This window comes from Ptiloglossa arizonensis, chromosome 7, assembly GCF_051014685.1.
Source record: "Ptiloglossa arizonensis isolate GNS036 chromosome 7, iyPtiAriz1_principal, whole genome shotgun sequence".
NCBI lineage: Eukaryota > Metazoa > Arthropoda > Insecta > Hymenoptera > Colletidae > Ptiloglossa > Ptiloglossa arizonensis.
Window position 1 is genome coordinate 21,362,447 of NC_135054.1, and position 24,533 is coordinate 21,386,979.

Consider the following 24,533-nt stretch of genomic DNA (forward strand, 5'->3'; position numbering starts at 1 on the left):
TCCAAATTAACTGACCCTTTTAACGACTTTCGAGAATGAAAGTGTGTATTAAGGTCATATTTTTTCTTGAAAACTAAATCTAAGGAATGAAAAACACGATATATTTAATATGTACTTGAAATTGAATATGTAATGCAACGGAAGTTAAAGATAAAAATAGATATAAATATTTTTTGGTGCATCCTGAAAGAGAATTTTTTATCTTGTTAAAAGATTTACTAAAAAATATTTATTTTGTAATAATATTAATGTAATGATATTTACATTTATGAAAAAGGATTAATTATATTTCTTTATCTTTCATATGCATATTTTAAAAATTTCTTTTTCTTAATCGTTCACCGCTATGCGACCGCAATTTTAACGCAGGATACCGGCTGTGCACATGCGCACTGGAAATCTTGTGTATACATTTCATTGTGTACATACGTGTAGACCCGCAACAACTTATAGGTGGCAAATAGTATACCTGTGCACACCAAAAATGTAATATTTGTAAAATGCTTCAATTATACGTGGTATTAAACTACATAATTTATAACGTTAGAAAATAGAATTAAATACAAAATTTATATAATAAAATATTCATATATTTACATTCAGAAATATTTTACATCGTTACAAATATTACAAAATTTACCATTTTATAGAAAACAAAAATCAAATACAATGGAAATACTTTGGGTAATAATGTTAACTGCCTCATCCCCATTTCAAAATATGTAATAAATAAAGAAGAATTATTATGAATTTGTTATTCTTTTTACAAGTTTCTTCTATGATATCATTTCATGCGGTTTATTTAATAATTCATTAATTAACTCTCCAACTTCTGAAATTCTGAGTTCTGTGCCGGGATCAGTTTTGATGCACCTCAACATTTCATTAATCATATTTACAGTCTCGCAAATTCTTTGGTTCTATATTTTTTATTGCGCATTTACAGTAGCGTAGGCCGAACTAAATCGTTATTTAATAATTTGCGACTACCAAATGTACAGTTCCGTCACTACGTGTGTTATCATTCTTGAGACGAAGAGTTTTACTAGGAAAATCAGTGACTCCGGCACAGGATACGGAAGGTTAGTAATATATGATAAATGATATATCCAAGTACAAGTATCATCCGGACCTAGCCTTTCCAATGTGACTCATTGTCTTAAACTCCTGCGTCTCCCACCAAGTTCCTAAATAAGCGTGGGAGAATGTAGCTCGATTCTCATTGGTCTGGGGTCAGGAACGGACAATATTCATCAAATCCTGATGTTACATTTGTTATGGAATATTTAATTTAAATAATGCTTACTGTCATTAAATTAAAGTTACACACAAACTTACATTTAACTATATACAACTAGAAATAATTAATACGTTTAATAGACAATTTTGTTTCTTTCTCAAAAGTGGATCAATTTTACAGTTGAAAAATTTTCTACATACATCATATTTTTGACTTTAGTTGAGATATTTTGATTCAAAAACATACATAAGTATAAAAATTAAGCGAAAACCTGTTGTGGTGTATGATTTACTGGTCATCGTGTATACGTTCCTGGCACAGGCAGTATGGTGGGGCGAAGAACTCTCTCACGAAACCCTGCGAGATACTCTGTCACGGAACGTGCTTCAGAATTGAATCCACCCGTCGATGAGTGAACGTTAAACCGGTTTTTCTTTTTTAACGGTTGTAGCTTATTTGTTAACGCATGAATAAAATATTGTGCGTCATTTAATAGTAAGTGAAAAAAGAAATCATAAAAATAAAACCGTTGAACCTTTAATTTTAAAATATTCGAAAAAGTGATATTGCACGCAAGTGATCGAAACAGAGTGAAACGTCAACATCGTCGTCGTGAAAAAATTCTTGCAGGCTGCAGAAAACATCGAACATTCGGGAAATATACCAAGAAGTTGAGAGAAAATTTTATCTGAAAGTCGAATAAAAGAAAAGGAAGGGAATATTAAGAGCCTAAAAGGAAAGTTGAATTCTATGACAGGATAATCGTCTCCTCGCGTGTAGCAAAGATGGCCGAATTGAAGGAGCAACCAATCAGAAGGGAGCACGATTCGATGGACGACTTTGAGCATCTCGAACACGTCCAGGATGGACAGTCGAGCCACCTTGAAGCTCACACTGAGAAATTACAAGAAAATCTGGAATCAAACTTCGATATGGAAAAGGACATGATTAATTTTTCCCTCAATCAGTCGTCGATAGAACCCGAGGATTCTAAAAAAGCAACATTGTTACTATTAGAATCAGAGAAAAGTAAACCGGTCGAAGAAAGTAACTTTGAGGTTAGATTGACGGAATCAAAGCCTGATCTGTTGACAGGTAACATAGATGATCAATCGGAAGTTATGAGTGTTGAACCAATTAGTAGGAAGGAAGAAAAAAAGCCGGAAATTGTAGAAAAAAAAGAAGAAATTATTAAGGAAACTAAAATTCCGGATTTCGAATCCGAATTAATTTTGTCTGCGGAGAAAAAAACAGATGACTTGTGTAAAATCGTGGAAAAGCCTCAGCCCGTTTTACAGGAGTCTCAACCCGTTTTACAGAAGTCTCAACCCGTTATTGAGAAGACAGAACCTATTTTGAAAGAAGAAAAAAAGGTAGAAAGTGTGAGTGAGTATTTGTTTGCTGATGCGGAAGAAAAGGAACGAACCAGTGCGCCGGAAACCGGGGAATCTGAATTCGAATCGGAAGTGGAAGCATCACCGGCGAAAACTTTTAAGCCGGTAAAACAGGAAACAAGACGAGACAAAGTAGAGGGAATTGGTAAGTACAACTGTACATTTTGATTTTTAAGTTTTACTATAAATTTCTTAATATTTTACTATATATTTGCACTAAGCAATTTTAAATAAAAGTAATAATAATATATTTTTTTAACGTATCAAAAAATTGGCAAACTTAAAGTACTAATACTAATTTATCATAATGACAATTAAACGTATCACCATGTAAGTATTTATTAATGTTACAAATATTCCTTTATTCTTGAACTTTTGACGTTTTCATTAACGACCTCCAAAGTCTCGAAAGCAGAAACGATTAGTATGAAACGTTAATTAATTTAGCATCTTCGCACGAAGTGAACCACGCTTCCGCTTGGCTACAACGTCATTGCTTTTCTGAGCCGTAACGATGCAATTACTTATTCCAGACACGTCGCATTTCTTTCCACGATGTCTTATCGGCTTTATAAGAAACTGATTTGCTAAAAGTATATATTGTAATATTTAACAGAGTAGATACATTAATAAATACTACAATGTTTCAAAATATTATATAAAACTTGTATATTTTAAAAGAGAAAAGATTTAACTGAATAGTTTTTGGACATCAGCATCGTCTACGAAATATTCGGTTAGGTTGATCTTTCATACGGCGCTTGAATCATTTTATTGATGTATTTTATTATTATACGATTACATTATTCATTATCAAACTTAAATTGTTGACTTTTACTTTATGATATCAATACGGTACAAGTAATTATTCTCAGAAATGGTAGTATATTTATACCGTTACTTATATATGTGTATGCGCGCGCGCGCGCGACTATATGATCAGTAACGGTACTGAAGATTTTGCGTTTGAAACTCAATGTAGATTACATACTCATGATTCTTCTCATTAAGTTAATCGCTAATTATTAATACTGTATTAAGATAAATTTATCCCTTAGTCGACAATGATAAAAAATATTTTTTTTCAGAAATATATATTAAAATTTATGTTAAAAAAATTTAGATTATTGATTACATTATTTGCTTCATATTTAAAAAAAATAAGAGGTTAATAATTAGCAGATTATCGTGGAACTACACATGAATAATTATTTGAATAATTAATGAATCATTATCCGTGTCGAGTGACATTTAGATATTATTACGGTTTTGGTTTTTCGGAACGTTATTCAAAAAAATGTCACGATTGTTTAACTTGTTATTATTAACAAGTTAATATTTACAGTTATTTTACAGTTTTATCCAAGACAGATTCTTCTTTATTTTTCATAAATATCAATTATACTGAATAATTATAGGATAAACGTTTTTGATACAAAAATAGATATCATGAAAGTGAGAAATGTCAATGTTGAACAACAATATCATTGCAAATTGTTGGTCAATTTATATTCTGGAAAGAAGAAAACACGAATTTTTAAGAAGTTTGCAACATGGCATTTGTGTGCAACAAGGTTGCACCATAAAAGCGATGCGTGTATTTTGCGTATGGTTTCCACGGTGGGTCGAAGTCACCCGTATCTTCTCTCCATATTGATCCACACTGGGGATACCTTACGACCTCTTTTGGTTGAACCAATGGGAACATCCAGACCATGGGAAAATACAGTGACACTAAAAATTGGTCAAGTAGATCAGTTTTATGGTTACCTATATTTTTCTTTATGAATACCGCATGATGTATCAGATAAGCTGATACTTATCACACATTTTTAAGCCATATGTAATCTCTGTGTAAAATAGAAATTTATTAAAATCAAAGCGACTCGTTGAAAATCTTCTGAAAAGTTTATCACCCAGGCGGCTGTTTCGTTCACCGTAGAGATATTTTTATACATGATTTCAGAAAGAAAAATTTTGCGTCTGACTCATGAATTATTTTCGATCGCAACAGTTCGCGTCACTTCTTTGCTACCAACCTCTTTGCACGTAGATAAAATAACAGAAGTAAATTCTTACAAATTTTAATTTATTTATCGCATAAGTTAGTAACGGACGATAAAGAACTTCTAACAAGATTTTAAGTTTTTCTAAAGCCTTTCCTTATTTTAATTATTTCTTGTGAGACTGTTATATGATCCTTATACTAGTGAAATTATTAATTTTTTTTTTTTTTTTATAATTGAACGACATAGATCTTCTAATAACGAGTGTCTGTAACGTGCAAACTAGGTGATTTACTGTACCATCGAATTCGCGCCATCTAACATCATACGCAGAGACTTACTACACATTACTGCTGGAATGTTCGCCACCTGTCTTCGTTTCTAGTAACTAACTTCACTTCAGTAGAAGCCGTATCACCTCCCGGAGTGTACCAATGGCAGTGTGGAGTGGTGGGGGAATATCTGGAACTGTCCACGGGTCGATAATAGTTGTGCCAGTCTTCTTCTCGCTTCGAACCCTGGAGTGTCGTTTGGGTTGTACGTACTTGAATTACGTGAAAAGTTGTTTCCTTTGAAGTCATTTGAAATCGTTTCATGCACATAGAGGTCCTTACGATTGAGGGAGTAATTAAGTGCAGAGAAATAGAAATAAGTCGGTGAAAAAAGGTAAAGGTGGATAAGTCAAAGAGAAACGAGTGTCTTCTTAGAAAGTGCGTCGTTCACGCTGTCAGATCAGACTGTTGGGGTAGTGCTCGAATGCGATTCGTCGTCCTTGGTTCGATTGAGACGCAAGGTTAGGTGAAAATGGAAGCGGAGCCGGTATGCCCTGTGAATTTTCCAGCGCAGGAAAAGGACGACACTGGTGCGGTCTGCAAGAAGACGTGCTCCGGTGTAGCCAATGGCAATCCTTGCTTCTGGAATATTCTTGATCCGAGTATGTTCACTTTTTATAATTTTTTGTATTACTTTCATCTGACGCGACATATGAAGTCAGAAGTGTCACGAGGTAAGGTATGTCACTTAGAAGTTTTTGATGTAGAGAAACGCAATTCTCGATTGGTAGGACGTTTAAACCCGAATGGTGGTACATGCTTTGGATGTATATGAAGAATATAAATGACAATGAATCATCAATTTGTGTTTATAGTATACGTGAATACAAATTAACTTCATTAGACGTGCTATTGTATGAAAAAAAACACTCTTTAGAAGAGTGAGAAGAACAATTTTAATAATATTCATTACACCAAATGTTTTTTAGAGAGCAGTAGGCAAAATTACTCTTAGAATCCTTAATAGGAGTGTCTCTTGCATTCTGAGAATAATATGTAGTAATTACTAAATAGGTTTAGTACAGTTTAACTATGTTTTATATATTATTTTTGGTGCAAAATGTTTTTAATATATATATATATTATTCATCTTGAAAAGACTATAACTGTCATATGTAGAAAAGGTTGTTGCTAATTATCCATTGAAAAGAATATAGGGTTTTATAAAAATTATTATAGAGTCAATTTTAGATAAATTATAAGACTAACATTTTTCTTGAAAAATTTTAACATTAACTTAAGGAATGAATTTGCACATATTTATTAAATAGATTTAAATATTTTTCCGCCGTATAGAAAATATAAAATTAAGTGCTACTTGTTGTTCTAGGTGTCATCAATTTATCTCGCATAGTTTTTTCCTGCAATGGTACAAAAACTATTAAAGTTGTTACGATTTGTCAACATAATATCTATTAATTTTATGTTAAATAAGTTACTTTGAATTCCTTGTGGATAGTATTCTTCGTAGAGAAAGATCCTTGTAATAAATATAGATTCATTTAGAAATTGGTCATTCATCTATATTATCAAAGCACTTTCCAAACTTTAAAAATGTTCATTACCACATAGAAAAGTTCGTATGTTTTAAAATAGCAACCATCATTGATTTACCATTCATGCAGTCCAAATATACGAATAATTCTTCAAGGTATCAATATCAAAAATGAAATATATTTTTTGCGACAAATTTTATATTACAACTCCAAAAGTTACATTCAATTTCACTATATCAAACTTTAAATATTAAAAATCTAGTCTGAGGATTCTACAAGTGTGCTACTTTCAATTTAATTATGTGTATTATTGCATATGCTCATAATGCATTCAATGAATTTCGTATCTTTTTATGAGAGTACTCCTACAAAAGTATCGTTTACGTTTGTTTAAAATGTTCACCTATACGATGAAAGTTCGACAATTTTATAATGGATATAAAATTTTCATTATTTATCATGAGAATCGGCGTGTTCACAGATTATTTGCATTAAAATGAAGAGATGAAAAGAAATAGTTAATTATGTGGCTCCAGGGGTGCATCGACTGTCAGACATGCGCAGTAGAAACGCGATTTGTAAGTGGGTTATTGATCGGCGAGTATCGGTTTTTATAAATATATTGCACACTCAGTATTGTAAATAGTAATTTTTGATAAAGAATAAGACATCTTATCGAACAAGTATACACGAAACATAGATTGAATTATTCAAATTGTTTTCGATAACGGATAATGTATTCACTCAATTTCAGTTATTCTAGATCTTGGAATATATCTTTTACAAAGGGATATGTATGTGTGCACAAAGCATTTGTTGTCTAAATCTCGAAAAACTTCGAGTTGCGTAACACTTATTCTAAACGAATCACATGTGTCTCTAATACGAAGTGTAACATTTCTAATTGCCTTAGGTTATTTACTCTCTTCTATTACCTATTTCGAAATCTAAAAGAATTCCTATATTACAGTTTTGTACATTTCTGTAGTAATTTTGTATAGTTATTATATATAAAATATCTGTCTCTTTTCCCTTGTACGTTAAGAAATTAGATTGTTTGTTTAGTCAATTGTATTAAAATTTTCAATGCTAATATTACGAGTTCAAAATAGAATTCTATTCACATATAATTTGTTGAGTTGCTTTAATTGCAGAATCAGCTAATTGCGTAGTATCGCAAATATTTTAAATTTTCTTTTTAATTGAAGAATTCTTCGATAAGAAATACTTTATCTGCGCCGATTACATTATTTGTCGAGATTAATAGGGACGAACCACGTGCGTAGATTTTAAGTCGATTTGTCTGGCTAAAGTACAGAGATATATAGTGATAGAAGTCGAGGTCAGCCATTGCGTAATACTTCACGGTGCGCTAATTACATTGAATCTAGAGAATTGATTTTTTCAAATCTGTCTATTTACAAAAATCTCGCTTTTTTTTCGAGATTATTATATTAAGCTTCGAGTATCATCGTAACGATAACACAAAATATAAAATTTGGTAATTAAGTACAATATAAATACACAATACTTGAAACAATTATATCACTTTTAAATAATGTGTATTTAATATATTTTTACTTTTACCCAAGCTATATGATACTCCAATTACTTTAAGCAATGTATTTAAGTAATGACGTAATAAAGTAACAGTAGAATAATTGAAACAGTATACAGACAGTAATGAATTAAAAGTGATGAAAATTTAATTCGTTTACAAACCTTTAACTTTAATTAGAGACTGAATAAATTGTTACACTTTTTCCGAATAAGGCTAGATTAAACAGCGCTGTGTGGTTTTCAGTATTTTTGTGTGGTTTATGCGGTTGTGTTAGATACTGATCTAGATCTTGCATATTATTCTATTACATTTGACAAACAGAATTTGTTCAGTGTTACTGTGTATACAGGGTGAGGCAATTAATATTATTACTCCTAAAATCTCTAGTTCCTTTAACAAGATGCAAAAATTCTTGCTGAATAAATTGTTCGGTTTAAAGTAATAAATATTGTAATTCGCAGATTATTCGTTTTAGAAATTTGGATATTATGTTGTTGTAGTTGTTATAATACATAAAATATATAGTCCCGTTTAAAAAAAACTGCGACTCTCAAATCTCGAAAACTGTGGCCCATGAATAGTATTCATAGATCATAATATTTACTCCTCTAGACCAAACAATTTCTTTCTTAAACATTTTGGCGTACTAAAAAAAGAAACAGAGATTGTTAGAGTGATAACGTTAGATGCTCATGTTGTATGTGTAGTACTATAATTGGTATTTGTAGTAGCAGCGTAATACATTACTCACTGTTTTGTAAACTGTGGTCACATCTTATCGTAATACCTCATCGTCGTCTTTCGTTATTCTTCGCTATAAGATGATCGTCATTCATCAACCAGAACGCAAATATTTTTTTATCGTCATTCTGTCATTGCTGGATCATCGTAGAGTAGAAGTAAACGTTAATTGAAGGCAATGGAAACTAATACAATTCGATTCTGTTGTTTACAGACGCATGGTTTACCCCCGAAAGACTGAATCCAAAAGGTAAGAGACCAGCTTCGATGTCAATGTCCGTCTGCTTATGTATGTGTTCAGTCTCATATATGTTTGCTATTTATTTCAGTATTTTTTATTTTTTAAATACCTTTTTTACTGTATTGGTATAAAATCAGGTAAAAAGACACACAAAGATGTTATCTATGTACTGCACCTATTTTATACAGGATGACCCATTCTAATTTTACCAAAATATTTTATACCTAAATACCTATTAATAATTTTCAACGAAAGTTAAATGATTTTATTCCATTGCGCACACTATTGCTCATAGGTGTTCAGCCAACCGCAAAAGAAACATTTGTTATTTCAATTTTCAGAATTTATAAATATAGATACGATGATAGCACGCGTGTGCTACCTTTAATTTCTCAAAGACAGCTGAGAATTTCTAAACGTTGCAGATAATGTATAAATATCACAAGGCAATAAGAGGGAACCTGTTAGTAAATAAGCCCGTTCGCGATTCCACAGTAAAGAAAGGAAATAGACTAATTCTGAAGGTGAAATGATAATACATCTAGCTTTTGTGATGATATCATCCAGTAGTTTATTGTCTGTTGTGCAATTAACAACACGTATCGTGTCTTACAAACAAGCATTGACACCATCTAGAATCGGTTACAAAAACAAAATCGATTTACGATTCATTGAAAGATAAATGAATGGGATAATTTATCACGAAATGTCATCGAAAAGCAATACAAATCTTTAATCATAGAGAAGTTATAGAAAATAAAGATGGTACACTCATTAATTTTATATCGATTACAATGTAAGCCCTTCAGAATTTGTGTTAATCTGAGACCATCGTTTCGCCTTTAAAATTTGTCCCTTTTTTGTGTACCGTGGAACTCAATGAGGGCTGCGTCGTAATATTTATAAATTATTTATAACATTTAGAAACTTCCAATCATCTTCGAGAAATTAAAAATAGCACACGTGTGCCATCATTTTGTCCGAGACTGTATCTACGTACAATATTACGGAAGTACTTAATGGAAAATTTGTCACGAGTACGATGTCACGAAAACTAACGGTATTTTCGACAAACTTGTCGCATAACTCGTCAAAGAAGTATAGCTTGAGTGGACAAATACTTAAGAGTGGCATTGTAGGCACGTTACAATTTTGTACCCGAAAAAATTTCGAAAGTACCGATCGAAGTTTATGTTAATATTTTCCTGTTGAGACAAGTTCACTAATCTGTAGCAGATTATTTATAACGTTCAACGAAACGTTTGCTATTAGATAACAAAAATAGCAGACAACTTGTTTGAAGGAATGACTCACGTTCTTTGGTTATTGTAATACCAAAGTCTCGCTCGATTTCTGAGAGACCTTTGAACCGTCTGAAGGACTTTCCATGAGAGATTACGAAGTCTATTATTAAATATGTGCATGTCATTTTGACTTGAGAACGCTTTGCCAGTTTGCACGACGATCGCGAGGCATGAATCGGAAAAGAAATCGGCCAGATGACGTTTTCACTAAATCATTTTCTTCAGCTTGACAATAAGAGTGATTCAACCGCAAGGATGGTATTTTCAAGATACGCTGTTTCACGAAGAAAATTATCGTATACTTTATTCAAGGTATGAGATACATCAACGTGCTCGTTCAACGAACAAGAACACGTATACATATGTAGGAAGAAACCACTTGTGCATACAATAGGGTACTTTCGCTGATTGCAAACTCATTGACAAAGGCGCACGCCTGATTCCAAACTCTTTGTGGACCAATCTATATATAGTTTTTACACGCGTAGAACATTCACTCTTGTGAATGGTTTTTAACGCTCGTTTGTATCGTTACTATTTTAATAAAAAACGTTAATACTATCTAAAACAGTGTTTCTCGAACTATCCTATATATGGTTCTCCTACAAGCGAACTACGGTATCCCAAAAATTCCGATTTTGTCGAAACCTTACATATTCACAACTCTGGTTGAACATGGTTCTTTTTTGCTTATATGTTATACATTTTGATACAACTTAAACAAGAAATCAATAATTTATCCGAAGTGACAAAGTATCAAATGTCTCTATTGAAAGGTCGAGATAAAAAGAATAGTATAAACAAGAAATTTAGACCGCTAAGAAATTCACGTGGTCCATTACCGGGTCTTAGAAAGGCTGATTTACAACCTAGTTCCTTTGTTCGCTCGATTGCAAGCGCGATCGATTTTTCTGAGATTACAATAGGTGCAATCTCTGTGTAGGTCAAGTACTCCACACTGAAGAGAGAAGAAGCAATTAGGAACGAGTACGTTGTGTAGGGGAACGACGTTTGGGACAATGTTGAACGATTGAGCTTAAATTCAAGTTCAACAAGCCGCTCATGAATTTTTGCGTTCCCCCCTGACATTAGTCACGCGTTTCAACTCGGTGTGTTTAGCCATTCGATCTTTCGTAGCGTCAGTCGCCACACGGATCGTTGCGTAACACCCCGTGTGCGGAGTTCGAAACCGCTTCGTGAATCGTAGTTCCTTGTCGTGGGTCTGCCGTCGTTCAGTTAACTTCCTTGACGACTGCTGATAAAACTGTATCCGTGGGTAAATGACATTTTGCATTTAACACGGTAGAATCTAGACCAAGTAGATCCACATTCCCAGACGAACATAAAAAGAGTGACTATAGATGGTGTTCCGTTGTTCTTCCGTGGGAGCACGTTCCACAGATGGAAATAAGAAAAATATGCTTTCCAAAGGTTGGCTGTAAATACTCCGTTGGAAAGTTATAAATAAATATTGAACGTAACACGAATCGTGTAACATTGCATTACAATTATAGAATATTAAAGGTCGTGTTTGCCTTTGTGTATTTTCCTAAAGAATGTGTCTCTTACTTTCCTTCGTAGAACACGTTCCTGTAGTTCGAACAACAGGGATAACCTTTGGAACATCCTGCATGAGAATTTAAAAATGTACGTCCTGACGCCTCGTGCTATCTTGTTTCTCTAGGATTGACAACGTTTCTATTCGCGTGACGTAGTGGTTTTTTTTTTTTTTTTGTTTCTTCTTCACTCTGACGCGCGTGGATTCTTATTGCAATGCAGACGTCGCGAAGAGGGAGATGTTGGCCCATTCAGAAAAAGTATTTTTACTATACCTGATGGGTTGAAAGCTGAATGGCGTAGGTAGGCGGTACACGGTTATTTGTATACCCTGTTCGCGGCGAATGTTTCGCGTTGGATAACTTGTGTAACTATCCGATTACTTAGTCGTCGGTGACACAGGAGTATTGTAGGTCGTTGTTTCACGATTGTACTGTCTTCGAGTAACGTAACGAGGTTCCTCGATATATAATTACAAGCGAACTCGATTTAAGTTTAGTCTAGATTCGGTATCAGGAATATAAATTGGGATATTTTCGCGAAGATATTTCAATCCTTGGTCACGTTTGGGTGCTAATTGAGTCTAAATTAGATGTTACCATTAAAGCTTCTGGTACTTTAGCGACCCTGGGTTGGATTAGTTCCGGGTTATGTTTCAGGTATAAGGGTTGCGTCATTTAACCGATAATGCTTCAATTCCCTTGGCTGGGTAAGGTGTAAAGAATAAAAGGTCGCGATATTTCATCGATATCGCCTCAGTCCCTTGTCTGGTATAAGGTCTAGAAATAAACTATCCAATAATGTTATATGTAGGTCCACTTATAGAATGTACTACTACAAGTCGATTTTTTCAAAGTATGCAGTTATATATACCTGGGATTCTCGAATTCTTTGGCGAGCGTTCCGAGCGTTTTCGTTAATTCGTTAGATTACATATTTTCATTGTTCAAAACTGGAAACGAAGCTGAATTTAATCCCGTGGAGGATAATGTCGTTACCTTGAAGACCTAGCGACATTGAACAGTTCTTATCCTAGCTTAAATACGGTAGTTTATGTACATGAACATGCTTATGCGATTTGCTGATTTCTTGGAAACTTCAGGGTCTTCTTTGTTAGACATATACGTAAATGACAGTAAGTGATTAGGCAAATCTGTACCGCTGGTTCGCTATGCTTGGTTCAGAAATTAATATTGGTTTGTTCGGAAAGTGATTTCGTTTTCCAAAATGGAGAATATATAATTTAATAAAATGTTTATACGCTCCAAAGAAAATCTTGTTTTATTCTCACCAAAAAAAAAAACGAAATGACTTTCCGAACAACCCAAGAAAACTAGAGAAATAGTTCAAGCAGATCCAAACAGTATTTCGTAACAAAAATTGTAATCGATAATTAACAAAATAAATCGATTATACGTTGCATATTGGTAACATTGTTCACCGTTGTTGTCTTATTTTCATTGTCAGCGATATTTTCTTTCGTAGAGTGTGACTTCAATTCTCGACCGACTTTTCACGTTTTCCCTTTTTAAAACGCCAAATAGCAACGAGAAAATCCAAGCGGTTCGTGGATGTATTGCAAAATGAAAAGTGGCGTTCCGTGACCGAAAAAACGAAAGTTTGTGTAACGTTGGTATCGCAAGCAGGGACAGGAATATTTCGTCAAAGTTTCGGCCACACGTCGATGGTTCCGCTACACGTCGATGATCGCGAAGCTTTAGGAAGCTCTTCCACGTAGGTATTCTTCACGTCGGAGCAGGTCGAGCGTGTCCCGTTCGTTCGAACGGTCGAAAATTCGTCGCGGCAGAATCCAAAAAAGCCGGAGACGATTGGCGGCCCTTGTCGGCTAAATATAGCATCCAGCCGGTTCGAGCTTGGTGCTCTGCCAGAAATCTCAAAGAGAACTCTCGCTTTTTCCCGAGTGGTCATCCGCAGTCCGATCCGTACTCGAAGAGTGCCGCGTCTCTCTGCTCGAACCTAGCCGCGGTGTGCGTTTGCTCGGTCCCTTCGATCTTCCCCGAGTGTAACCGGGGGAAGAAGAACCGGAAGCAGAAAACATGGCCATCACGAGGCAGGAACGTGAGTACGGAGAAAAGTGCAAGGGGTTAATTGAGGGAAGCTAGGGAGAGACGCTGGCAGGCGTTGACAGACTGCCAGAAGCTAGTGAACCGCGCAGACGCGTTACGTCAGAGATTCGGTGGGAGGGGGAGGAGGTTTTTCGAAAAAGTTAATGATTTTAGCGCTGAGCTCGAACCGGGGCCCGGTGACTCGATCGATTGGATACGAAATAGATTTAGAAAGATCGAAACGAGCTGTTTGTCACCGAACGATCTGTAACGAGCTCACTGCCGCCACCGTTGGATACGTTTCTCTGCGAGAATTTGAACAGCCACGGGCTCCGAACAAGACGCGTTCTTTGTTAAGTAACGTTCGATGTTGTGATCGAAAATGCGTTATTCATAGGAGAAACGAAGATCGGTGAAAGGAATACCGAGTCGTATCGGTTTAGACGCTTTAGACAGCCTTCGTATGGCTTGTGACCTGGTAGAAGTTATTCAACGCTGACCACGTTCCCCTTAACACGGGATTAATACTTGTTTCTTCCCAACAATACATTGTTCGCTTCTGAAATATTTTACTTTTAGATTGGACCGAGTCCAACACTAGGAACGAGTCGTATTCTTTGTTAAAATTGATGGTTGCGTTGCGAGTTTTGTCGTAGGATTTTTTTTCGAAGCACTATCTTTCATAGTACCGGTGATACACCGGAGCGATGAAACTTTTTTCATTTTAAACGAGTTCCTGGATCAATTTTTAATTGCAACGGGTACTACTCTTCCCTCGTGTCGAGTCCAGTCGGTTTTTCAGTTAGATAGAAACCCGAGATACGCGTAGAATTTTTATTAATACGTTTCATGTAGCACGCGAGCACATTTTTTTCACCCGTGTCCGAAATAAATTGTCCGGATAAAGAAAACGAACGGTGGCAGTTTCTGGATACGATGGTAATTTACAAACATCGGACGTGTTCGTGTTTGCATTAAATAGTAATAAAAACGAAGAGGTGTTCATTGAGAATTTCGAGTTTCCCCTACGTGTATAATTTGCCGCGACAGGGGGACAAAGCAATGTAGGGTGGATACATCTAGGGGTGGAATTATTGGCAGGTGTATTTCTGGGAATAGTAGGGGCGTCGAGGCAACGGCCGCCACTGCGACGCCGGGCGTCGCACTACCCGAGACGAGTTATTGATTTTCCACCGACAAACCGCGCCCCGAGCGTTTCCTTCTGTCTTTTTCGTTCTGACACGTGAAACTTATGGGCGATGTCTTTCGTAAACCATCAGCAATTTTAGGTCTTCGGATTATCCAGCTTCCAGTGTGATTCCGATCGGAACCAACGCGAAGTTTTTCAAGGAGAAGACAGCCGATAGATACGAAACGCGATCTAAAAAAAAAAAAAAGAAACAGGAAAGTCCCGATGCGAAAGGAAATAAATACCCTGCACCGAGTGGAATAATATCATCGAGTGTGATCAATTTATGCAGCACCGGTCTCGTTTTAGAAAGTAACATTTTATCAGAGGACGAAGCTATTCTACGAGACGATCCGTAAATTTGTTCGGGCAATGTTAGAATTTAGGTCGTCGTGGTCATTCAACATTTTAACCTGTTGAGAGTCCGAGCCACGAATTGATGTCTCTGTCTGATCGGTTCGCGAACAGGAGGATGCAAATAGAATTGTTTTTGTTTTCGAATATTCCAGTAAAGGAAAAGCTGTCCCACTTTTGCTCGAAAGTCGTTCGGAAGAATATATTTACGTACATGAATCTAAGTATCGAGTAAAAGCCTATCGCCTATTGATAAGACAGCAAATTACCGTGTTAGCGATACATGAATTACTTTTAATAAACGAACTGTTTGAGTCAATGTAACGAATCAATCTTGTCGAGTCACCCTTGACTGAAAACGTGAAGTCTTAAATCGGTACAGAAGGTTACGACAAGTTAAATATATTTGTCGATGGTTATTTTCGCACTCCTAATTGCTTTTTAGTTTCTAATTAACGAGCTTTGTAGCTTAAGGATAAAAAAGTAAGGATGAAAAATCGATAATCGGTGTGAGTACTTTCGACCGAAAAAATTTGAAGGAAAATGGAAGATTGTTCGTAGATTTGGCCGGAAAATATCGTCTCTGCGGCCTGGCAGTCTACGTGATTTTACGTATATGGCAAAACGCAGCTGAGTTCGAGGTCGAGTTACGCGTAAAAGGCGCCGGTACTCACGCAACAAGATTCAATTTAGATCGAACTTGGTCTTTTGTGTACGTGGCGGAGGTGACTCATGTTTGTCCAGCGTATTATATTGCGTAATCGAAACGTTCGACATCGATTAGAGCTTCTTCGCAACATGCTTTTAAATGACGTTGCGTTCATAAAGAAAGCGATAAAGTGTTATCTCACCGTGTTGCCATATTTTCGTATTTTTCCCATTATCGATCGCTTATAATTTTGCAAACCGAGCTCATTGAAATCGTTGCCACGTTTAGGAACACCGTTCAAGGATGTTGATAGCGTCCGATGGTTCCTTCAATATTTATCAGCGTTCTTTTCTAAATGCTGAACTATGCGAAAACGATCGTTACTCGAGCGATACCCGGATTTTGTACAATTTTTTTTTTTTTTTTTTTTAGTCATCGGAGCGTATAACTCGTTCGATCAGCAATTGCAACAGACGACATAAATTCGTTTGGCAGAATTACGCGAGAACAGTAGCGCAAGACGTTGAGGAGGCCTTGGAAACAGTTTAATAGACCGTCCTTTTTGGATTAGAGACAAAGCCGACGGTAATGCAAAATTCGAGGATCCACCAGCTCTATTATTAGGACCCCTTCAGGGCTGTTACATGAGCCGCCGCCATTAATCACTACTCCACTAATACTTAATTAGCGAGGAATATCTTGGTTGTACACCTGTCCGTCAAATTTTCTAATTACCTCTATGTCTTTTAATTGTATCACGTTACTTAAAAGCAATTGATGAATCTCTTATTTAAACGATTTTATCGTTCGACATGGTGTTTCAATGGTAGAGAAATTTTAACATAATACACAGGTTCGATACGTTCGGTAGGAATATTTCTACATTAAATAGAGAGGGTAATTCATCCGTGAAATTTACGCGTGAGTTCATTGACTTTGAACCAAGTACCGTAGATGAATCACGAGTCTTGTCTCACGAGTGAAACTACGTTTTCAGGGTGACAGTTTGAATAAAATTACTCGATCGAATCATTCGTATATTTTATTTATTGTAACGGTTGTATATAGCAAATCCCCCTTCTTTATTCCTCCATCAATTTTGCCTGTATTTTATCTTTCTGGTTACTCCGCTGTCTCTCCCTTTCCTTCTCTTTACCAATTCCAGTTATCTATCTCTGTCCCTCGTTCTTTCTCCCACTTCGACACTCTTCTATACACGTATGTCTCTGTAATATCACGAGGCAGTTCCATGTGCAAACGAACCCTCGAAGGAGGTGGCAGTGCCCTCCCAACTTTGTTCACATACAAGCGTTCTCACGATTAATAGGTAGAGTTTATTCGACAAGAATGGTACGGAGAAATAATTTAAAGCCCCCTGTGGAAGATCTTGTTGAAAAAGGTCCCGGTGAGTTTACAGTCGTCATTCTTTTATATTTTGTGAAAGGATCGGTTTTCGATTGATCTAGGTAACATATGGTTCGAGCACGTGGTTGCAATACCTACTTGAAATGAAACCCGACTTTTTGTATTCGTGCGTTACTAGCGTTCTAGATCGTAATGAGTAATACATCGTTGTCAACATTCATGTTATACTCGAGTAAGTTTCAATAAAGAGATGATTCCAAAAAAAAGTTCGCGCCCAAATATAATGGTTCTTTGAAAAAGCATGTGGAGAAAGAATGTCTGATTTCTCTTTATAACTACAAGATGTGAAATTGTGCTTCTTGATGCCACTATATATTCTTATAAAAAGGTTGAGAATAATTTTGTACAAAAGTTTTGCTGCACCAGTGATGAAAAATTAAAAATTATTAAATTTAATCAAGAACGATCTTGAGTAATATATTCCTGAACTTGTCTCAACATCTATTAAAACTACACATAGTAAAAAGACTTTGTTTGAAAAGGAGAGTTGAAGAAATGGAGCGTTCACGATTGATGTTCGATTTATTTGAAAGTAATAAGAGATCCAAGTTTAAAACCTTAATTCGTTAAAATTTACCGCTTATATGGAAATTAGGAGTATTTATAATTCTTTCAGATGAAGGTATATTTTATATAGCTCTAAGGGCCACCCTGTATACATATGTCCGGTATCTTGGAAATCGATTGCAAAATTGATGTATGAAATATGAAATTAGTACTTTCTTTACTACTGAAGTATTCGGTTGTTTGTATATTGCGGTAGCTGCATTCGAGTTTGTATAGTTGGAAACAAAGGCAACAAAATGATGTATAACGATGTAATACATTAATTTGAAATATAAATGATTTTTAAGTCATAATTTTTTCTGTTTGTAGTCGCAGCTTTAATCTACTGGCGTGATCCAAAGAAATCAGCTCCCGCTTTTGGGTGCATACTCGGCGTGCTCCTCTCCATGACCTATTTCAGCCTGATTAGCGTTTTTGCTTATTTATCTCTTCTCGTTCTTACTGGCACCATCACCTTCAGGATCTACAAGACCGTTCTTCAAGCTGTCCAAAAGACCTCCGATGGCCACCCTTTCAAGTAAGTATTCTTTTCTTTTAATCAAAGAACACCTTTGAATCTCTTATCCTGAGAAATCCCATTTTACGATATTCTTTGAGATTAAGATTTTCATTGCATAGAATATTAGATTATAACAGATTCTATGATTCTAAGACCTTGTTAGATTTCTAAAGTATAAAATATAATAAATTCAAAATACCAAATATCTGCTTCAATCTTAGAAAGAGTTAGATTTTGCACTGGTTAAATAACATAATAATAACGACTTTCTTCCAATTTTAGAGACATTTTGGAGCTGGACTTGACAGTGCCCGCAGAGAAGGTGCACAAAGTTGCGGATGTGGCCGTTGCTCACGCAAATGCAGCGGTCAGCGAACTTCGTAAGCTCTTTCTCGTAGAGGACTTTGTTGATTCTTTGAAGTTCGGCGTTCTACTCTGGTGTCTCACCTATGTAGGTTCCTGGTTTAATGGCATGACTCTGATAATAATCGGTAAGCAATGTGACATTACCCTAAAATGATTAATCTTTTCTGATTGTATAATAGTTCTAGACTTAACTGCAGATTATTTTCATTAAATATTCAATTAAGATATTTCATGTCAGCTTATATCGTACGGCAGGAATTAGTTATATGTATATTCGTCTACAAAAGTATTAATAGGACTGATGCTCCGACAAAACATCCCACGTCGAAAACCTAAATTCGCAATTTAACGCGTCTGCACAATCATCAAAATATATAATGAGGTCATTGTTCTTGTTAGGCAACATTTGAGTGTTCAGTGGCTAGAACTGGTGTTCATAGTCATCTAATAATAATCATTATTATCGATTATAATCATTTAATAATAACCAGAAAAATATGATATAATTCTGTACAAGATTATTCCCTTAATGGTTTATTATTACAATTATTATACAGTATAATTAATTCTTGTTGCAGGAGTAGTTGCTCTTTTTACACTACCGAAGGTCTATGAGACAAATAAGGCAGAAATTGATCACAATCTAGTTCTGGTACAGGGCAAGATCAATGAGCTCACCACTAAGTAAGTATAATTATTTTATAATTTACTTCAGAAACTAAAAAATGAAGTTTATAAGTCACAGTTGAAGACAAAATTGTATATAGTCACATTTGAATATTTTCTCCAAAATATTATTGAACCTTTACAAATAAAGTAGGATAGGATACCTGAATAGTTTAACTATATGTTGGTCCATATAGTATTTTAATTTTTAAGTAGTATAACTCTTGTGTGCATGGTCAGCCATTTATTTCATAGAATATTAATTTGATTTTATAATGAAAGTACATAGAATGGATACAGCTAATATTCCCCCTGATGCAGTGTCATGTCAAATATGAGTGGTTATCACAGCATAATTTATTAAAATAATAACTTAAATTGGTTCTGCATAAGATAGGAGGGGAGGGGATTCACACATGAACATCCTACATTGAGGTCTAAGCATGTATAAACCAGTATGAAAAAATGGAAAGTATCATAGTAAATGTGCAATAAATGTAAATTGCGGACTTTTACTAAACGAATAAAATGTCAGCAAAAAATTCAAATTAACTGTATATAGCTATTAAAATACAATTGTTCGATTATTGTTCCAGGGTGAAAGCCGCGATACCGCTTGGTAAAAAAGAACCAACGAAGGAAGAATAAATCCAAGAAAACACCACCACGCGGGGGCAAAGAACTTAAGCGCGTTTGTCGGGCAACTGAGGAATCCACGCAGGAATGAGAAGCAAAGAATAAATGATGTAAACGAACTGAAGACTATGGAAATAAAAAGAAAACTATGATTTAGTGGATAATGATGAGGGAAAAAATCAGTGAGAAAATGCAGGAAAAAGAACAATTGAGAAAAAATAATATATGAATGAAATAAAAGTTGAACACAAAAATAGCATACCAAGGAATGAAAAGAATACAAAAAAGTTCTTAGCGTATTAAGAGTTAAATGGAAATAAAGTAACTTTTTTTTGGACTTATCGCATTTGAAAGAATTATACAAGTAGCTACAATAGAAGCACTGAAGAAGACGTATGTAAAGAAAGAACAGGTGATGAAAGAATCACTGAAAAGAAATTGTTTCTGAAAGAGTGAACAAGAGAAACCAATAAACGCCAAGATGAAAACAATTTCAATAGGACAGAAGGACAACGAAAGGATCATTAAAGTGTGTCTAGGAGAAGAGTTTTTTCTTAATATTTAGACAACGGCAGCTGGACTTCATTGTCCGACGATGTCGTAACGCGAATTTTCCTTTTCCGGATCTGCACAGTGTCCCTGTTGATGGAAATAAACAGAAAAAAGTAACATTTAGCAATTATGTTAATTCGTTGCGACACAAGAGGCGATAGAGAGTCGTTTGGTGTACTCTATACAAAACCCATGAACGGTGCAATGCGTGTGTGTCTCTTAGGGGTTTCCCGGTTTTCTTCCCTTTTTTGTTTTTTCCTCGCACTCTCCCAAACCAGTCCGAACTGATTTTTCATCTTTAAATATAAGATGATATGCGGCCCCATTAAAATCAATAGTCATTCATTTTCAAAAAATTTGTTCATTCTATGATAGGGATATATCAATCAAGAATTTTCTGACGGTAAGATGACGAGAGGTGCTTTTTTCTTTAGTTTTTACAAATTTGATTTTTAATCTACAATTTTCAATTATTAATTCTTTGAGAATGCATTTCTACATCAAATTCAAGAAAGTTTCCTTAACAAAGAAAAAATATCATTTAAAGTAAAATACTGTTATATGTCTACGTTCAACTGTTATGTATGAAATAATACAGATCGTTTGGAAAGGAGTAGATACAAATTTTTTAAAAACACTTTTTTAGTTTCACAAATTTGGATAATTTTGTTAGGGGAAACTGGCCTAAAATAATCTTTGAGTTGATTTGTTTATTTTGAAGTATTATAAATCTGTTCATTTATTAGAGAAGATTCAATGCAACCTACATCACCGGTCAGAATTATTAACGTTATTAAGTAATAGCAATAATACTTATATAGTTACGATAAACTTTATAAATTTTAAAGTTTAAACTGGTTTTTGTGCTGTAGTTTCATTTAAGATGTATAATTTTATGAAATTACATTGTTTTTCCCAATATATTATTCTAGGTCAGCTTCCTAAGTTTTTGTTAGATAGCACTTTCATCTTTTTTAAATATATGTAAATATGCGTACTATCTTTTTTATTTGTTTGTACTTTAAGGAATGATTAAACTAATACACAGATTCCTTTAATAAAGAGGATAATCTAGAATCTATAAAAACAGTTTAATTCATAAAGGAGTAAATTTGAAACAAATAATTTCTCTACACTTGCATAGACGCGCCTAAATAACGAAATAATTTGATTAATATTTATATTTTTACAGCTTTTCTAGTGTGTTGTGTTCATTTCTATTAGATTTGGTAACATCTTTCAAAAGTTTGTATAAAACACATTGTCACAATTTAAGATATATAAAATTATTTTTGTTTACCTAATGTAAAGAATGTTTTCTATTGAGAAAACAAATTACCAAGAAATAAGACTTAACGGAAAAAATGTAGATTATACAGTTTTATCAATTGTCCAGCCAAAAACCTCTCGCCCTTTTTTATAATATAAAATATTTCATAGAAACGAATAAGGAGAAAGTCAACGGTTAACAGTAATAATCACTGACGATATTTAAAATATTAACAGTAATGATCAAATACGATAATTAAAGTAATTCATTTTTACTTTGCCCATATTAATTGCCTTAAAAATAAAAATTCTGTTTTGTATGAAGAGAGAGTGTATTATGTGTGTGTGCGGATGAGAGTGAAAAAGAGAGGGAGGGAATGTCAGAGAGAGATAGAAGTTTGAAAAGTTTATTATCGATTGTTAACGATGTTGCGAATGTTGCACATTTATCTCGAATATTATTTTTTAATGACACTTAAATGCTAATATATAGATACTATTTAATTAAACCTTGATCGCTTTTTAATATATTTAAGATTTAAGATTTTTATGAAATTTACGGATAGAACACTTACAAATAATTAATTTTTAATTGTATTCGTGGTTAATTAAGAACTTATTTCTTTACATTAAATTTAAAATTTATTCCTCCAAAATAAACTAGTTTTTATTGCATTAAAGATTGGTTTGTTACCAATCAATAGCTAGAAAGAATCTGTTTATTAAACAATTTATTGCCTTATGGAATAAAATTCTATCTCGTTAATCGATGAAAAGAGTATAATTGTTTTAGGGGAATTTAAATTTCACTTAAACAAAAACATCCTCGAAAACATTTGTTCCTAAATTTTTCTCATATATTATGTTTTATTATGGATTTAAAATACATTTTTTATGTATATTGCCAATTGAAGCTATTTCTTGTTGATACAAATGTCTATTTTATCGGCATAGTTATCCTTTATTGTACAGATATGTACGTGTTACAGATAGATTCGTATTTCCTTAGTACAAAGGAAGTAATTGTTTTAATAAAAAATTAAGTCTTTAATTCATTTCTTTGATCAATATGACTTTTCGATAAATCTCACCGATTTGGTCTTGCAACAATAAAGTATTCGCAATTGTTAAAAGATTACTTTTTTAATAGAAATAAAATTTCAGAGTACAAATAATGACAAAATTATTTGAAAATTGAATCGATTGACTACGTTAGTTAGTGGGCCTGCATATTAATCGATCCCTCGATCATCAATCATTAACAATTCTTCAGAGAGAATGACTGTGACAAGTGTGTACGTGCGCGTGTGAATAAAAAATGGCGCCGTCTGTTTTCTCTTCGGCGTTTTCGAAGATTTCTTCTTCGATTAATGCAATTATCGCTATCACATTACTAAGTGTAACTATACGGTTAAACATTACGATGGAAAGTTGGCTGAATTGCAAGTTTTTATTACAATAATATCGTTCCAAGTAAATCGATGTTGGTATTGAAATTCCGTTAGAATTTTTTAAATCGCGTTGCATCGTAGAATACTTTCACCGATGTATTCAATTATTCAATTTAGGAGTCTTCAATTTTTGAATCTCATTTTTATACAACGTGTTTTGAACTAGAGCTTCGTAGGGTTTTGAAATCTTCCACAGAAAACAATATCGCTTTACAAAAATATACATTCTTATAAGTTTCGAAGCACTCTGTATAACGCATTATATATTTCAAAAATTGAATGCTGTTGAATTGCATTGAACTGACATTAAAGTTTATTCACGTCTTTTTTTTGCGATGACACGATTTAACAGAATCTGAATGAAATTTTATCGGATGCCATCGTCGTTCTTTACTCCAAAATATGACGTCCGAAAAGAGACGACAATGGTAGGAAAAATGCAAGAAAGGTGGCTAGAAAGAGATGGAAGAGAAGTCTTTTTCAGAATGCGACTTGTAATACGCGTATCGCTTATTGACGTTTTCATTATTGCATCTGCATCCGCACGATTAATTTATAAATAAATTATATTAAATAAGACACTGAACTGAGGGTTTCTCTTTGTCCGTTCCTATAATTTATTCAAAGCGAACAAATCGAATTACGTTTTGTATACACTTCCTGCTACAGAACAATTTTTAATTACAGTATTTTTTTCAATTAAACTACTGAGTATGTTCCGGTAAAACTATATACTGTTTACAGTGACTGCATGAATTTTAAATAAAATCATGAGATAATATACATTATATTGTGTTACACAACTTCATTCTTGAAATTACAATAATGTCGATAATGGATTCTCCAGGCAGCTATAAGTGTGAAAAGATACACCATAGATGGCGTGAAAGTCCTTCAAAATTGCAATTAGCATTCTTCCACTCAATTGGTATTGCAATTTAAGATCACGTGATGTCAAGTTACTCAATACGC

At 34.3% G+C, this 24,533-nt stretch overlaps 1 protein-coding gene and 1 long non-coding RNA gene across 8 annotated transcripts; one reads left to right on the plus strand and one right to left on the minus strand.

The window, feature by feature from the left end:
- Positions 1-1,628: 1,628 nt before the first annotated feature.
- Positions 1,629-24,147, plus strand: Rtnl1 (reticulon). Of its 6 annotated transcripts, none has more exons than XM_076315755.1 (6): positions 1,629-2,779; positions 8,985-9,020; positions 18,432-18,639; positions 18,904-19,112; positions 19,566-19,671; positions 20,250-24,147. In XM_076315755.1, the coding sequence occupies exons 1-6, from the start codon at positions 2,026-2,028 to the stop codon at positions 20,299-20,301; spliced, it is 1,365 nt and encodes a 454-aa protein (XP_076171870.1). In that variant the 5' UTR covers positions 1,629-2,025; the 3' UTR covers positions 20,302-24,147. The 6 variants fall into 6 exon arrangements, with proteins under 6 accessions (XP_076171870.1, XP_076171871.1, XP_076171872.1 ...); XM_076315757.1 differs by lacking the exon at positions 1,629-2,779 and adding an exon at positions 5,134-5,574; XM_076315756.1 differs by lacking the exon at positions 8,985-9,020.
- LOC143148929 (uncharacterized) lies at positions 4,120-5,535 on the minus strand. Of its 2 annotated transcripts, none has more exons than XR_012992644.1 (2): positions 4,982-5,535; positions 4,120-4,368 (listed from the first exon to the last, which is right to left on the minus strand). It is a non-coding gene; the product is annotated as an uncharacterized LOC143148929 (long non-coding RNA). Both variants share the same exon structure in this region.
- Positions 24,148-24,533: the final 386 nt, after the last annotated feature.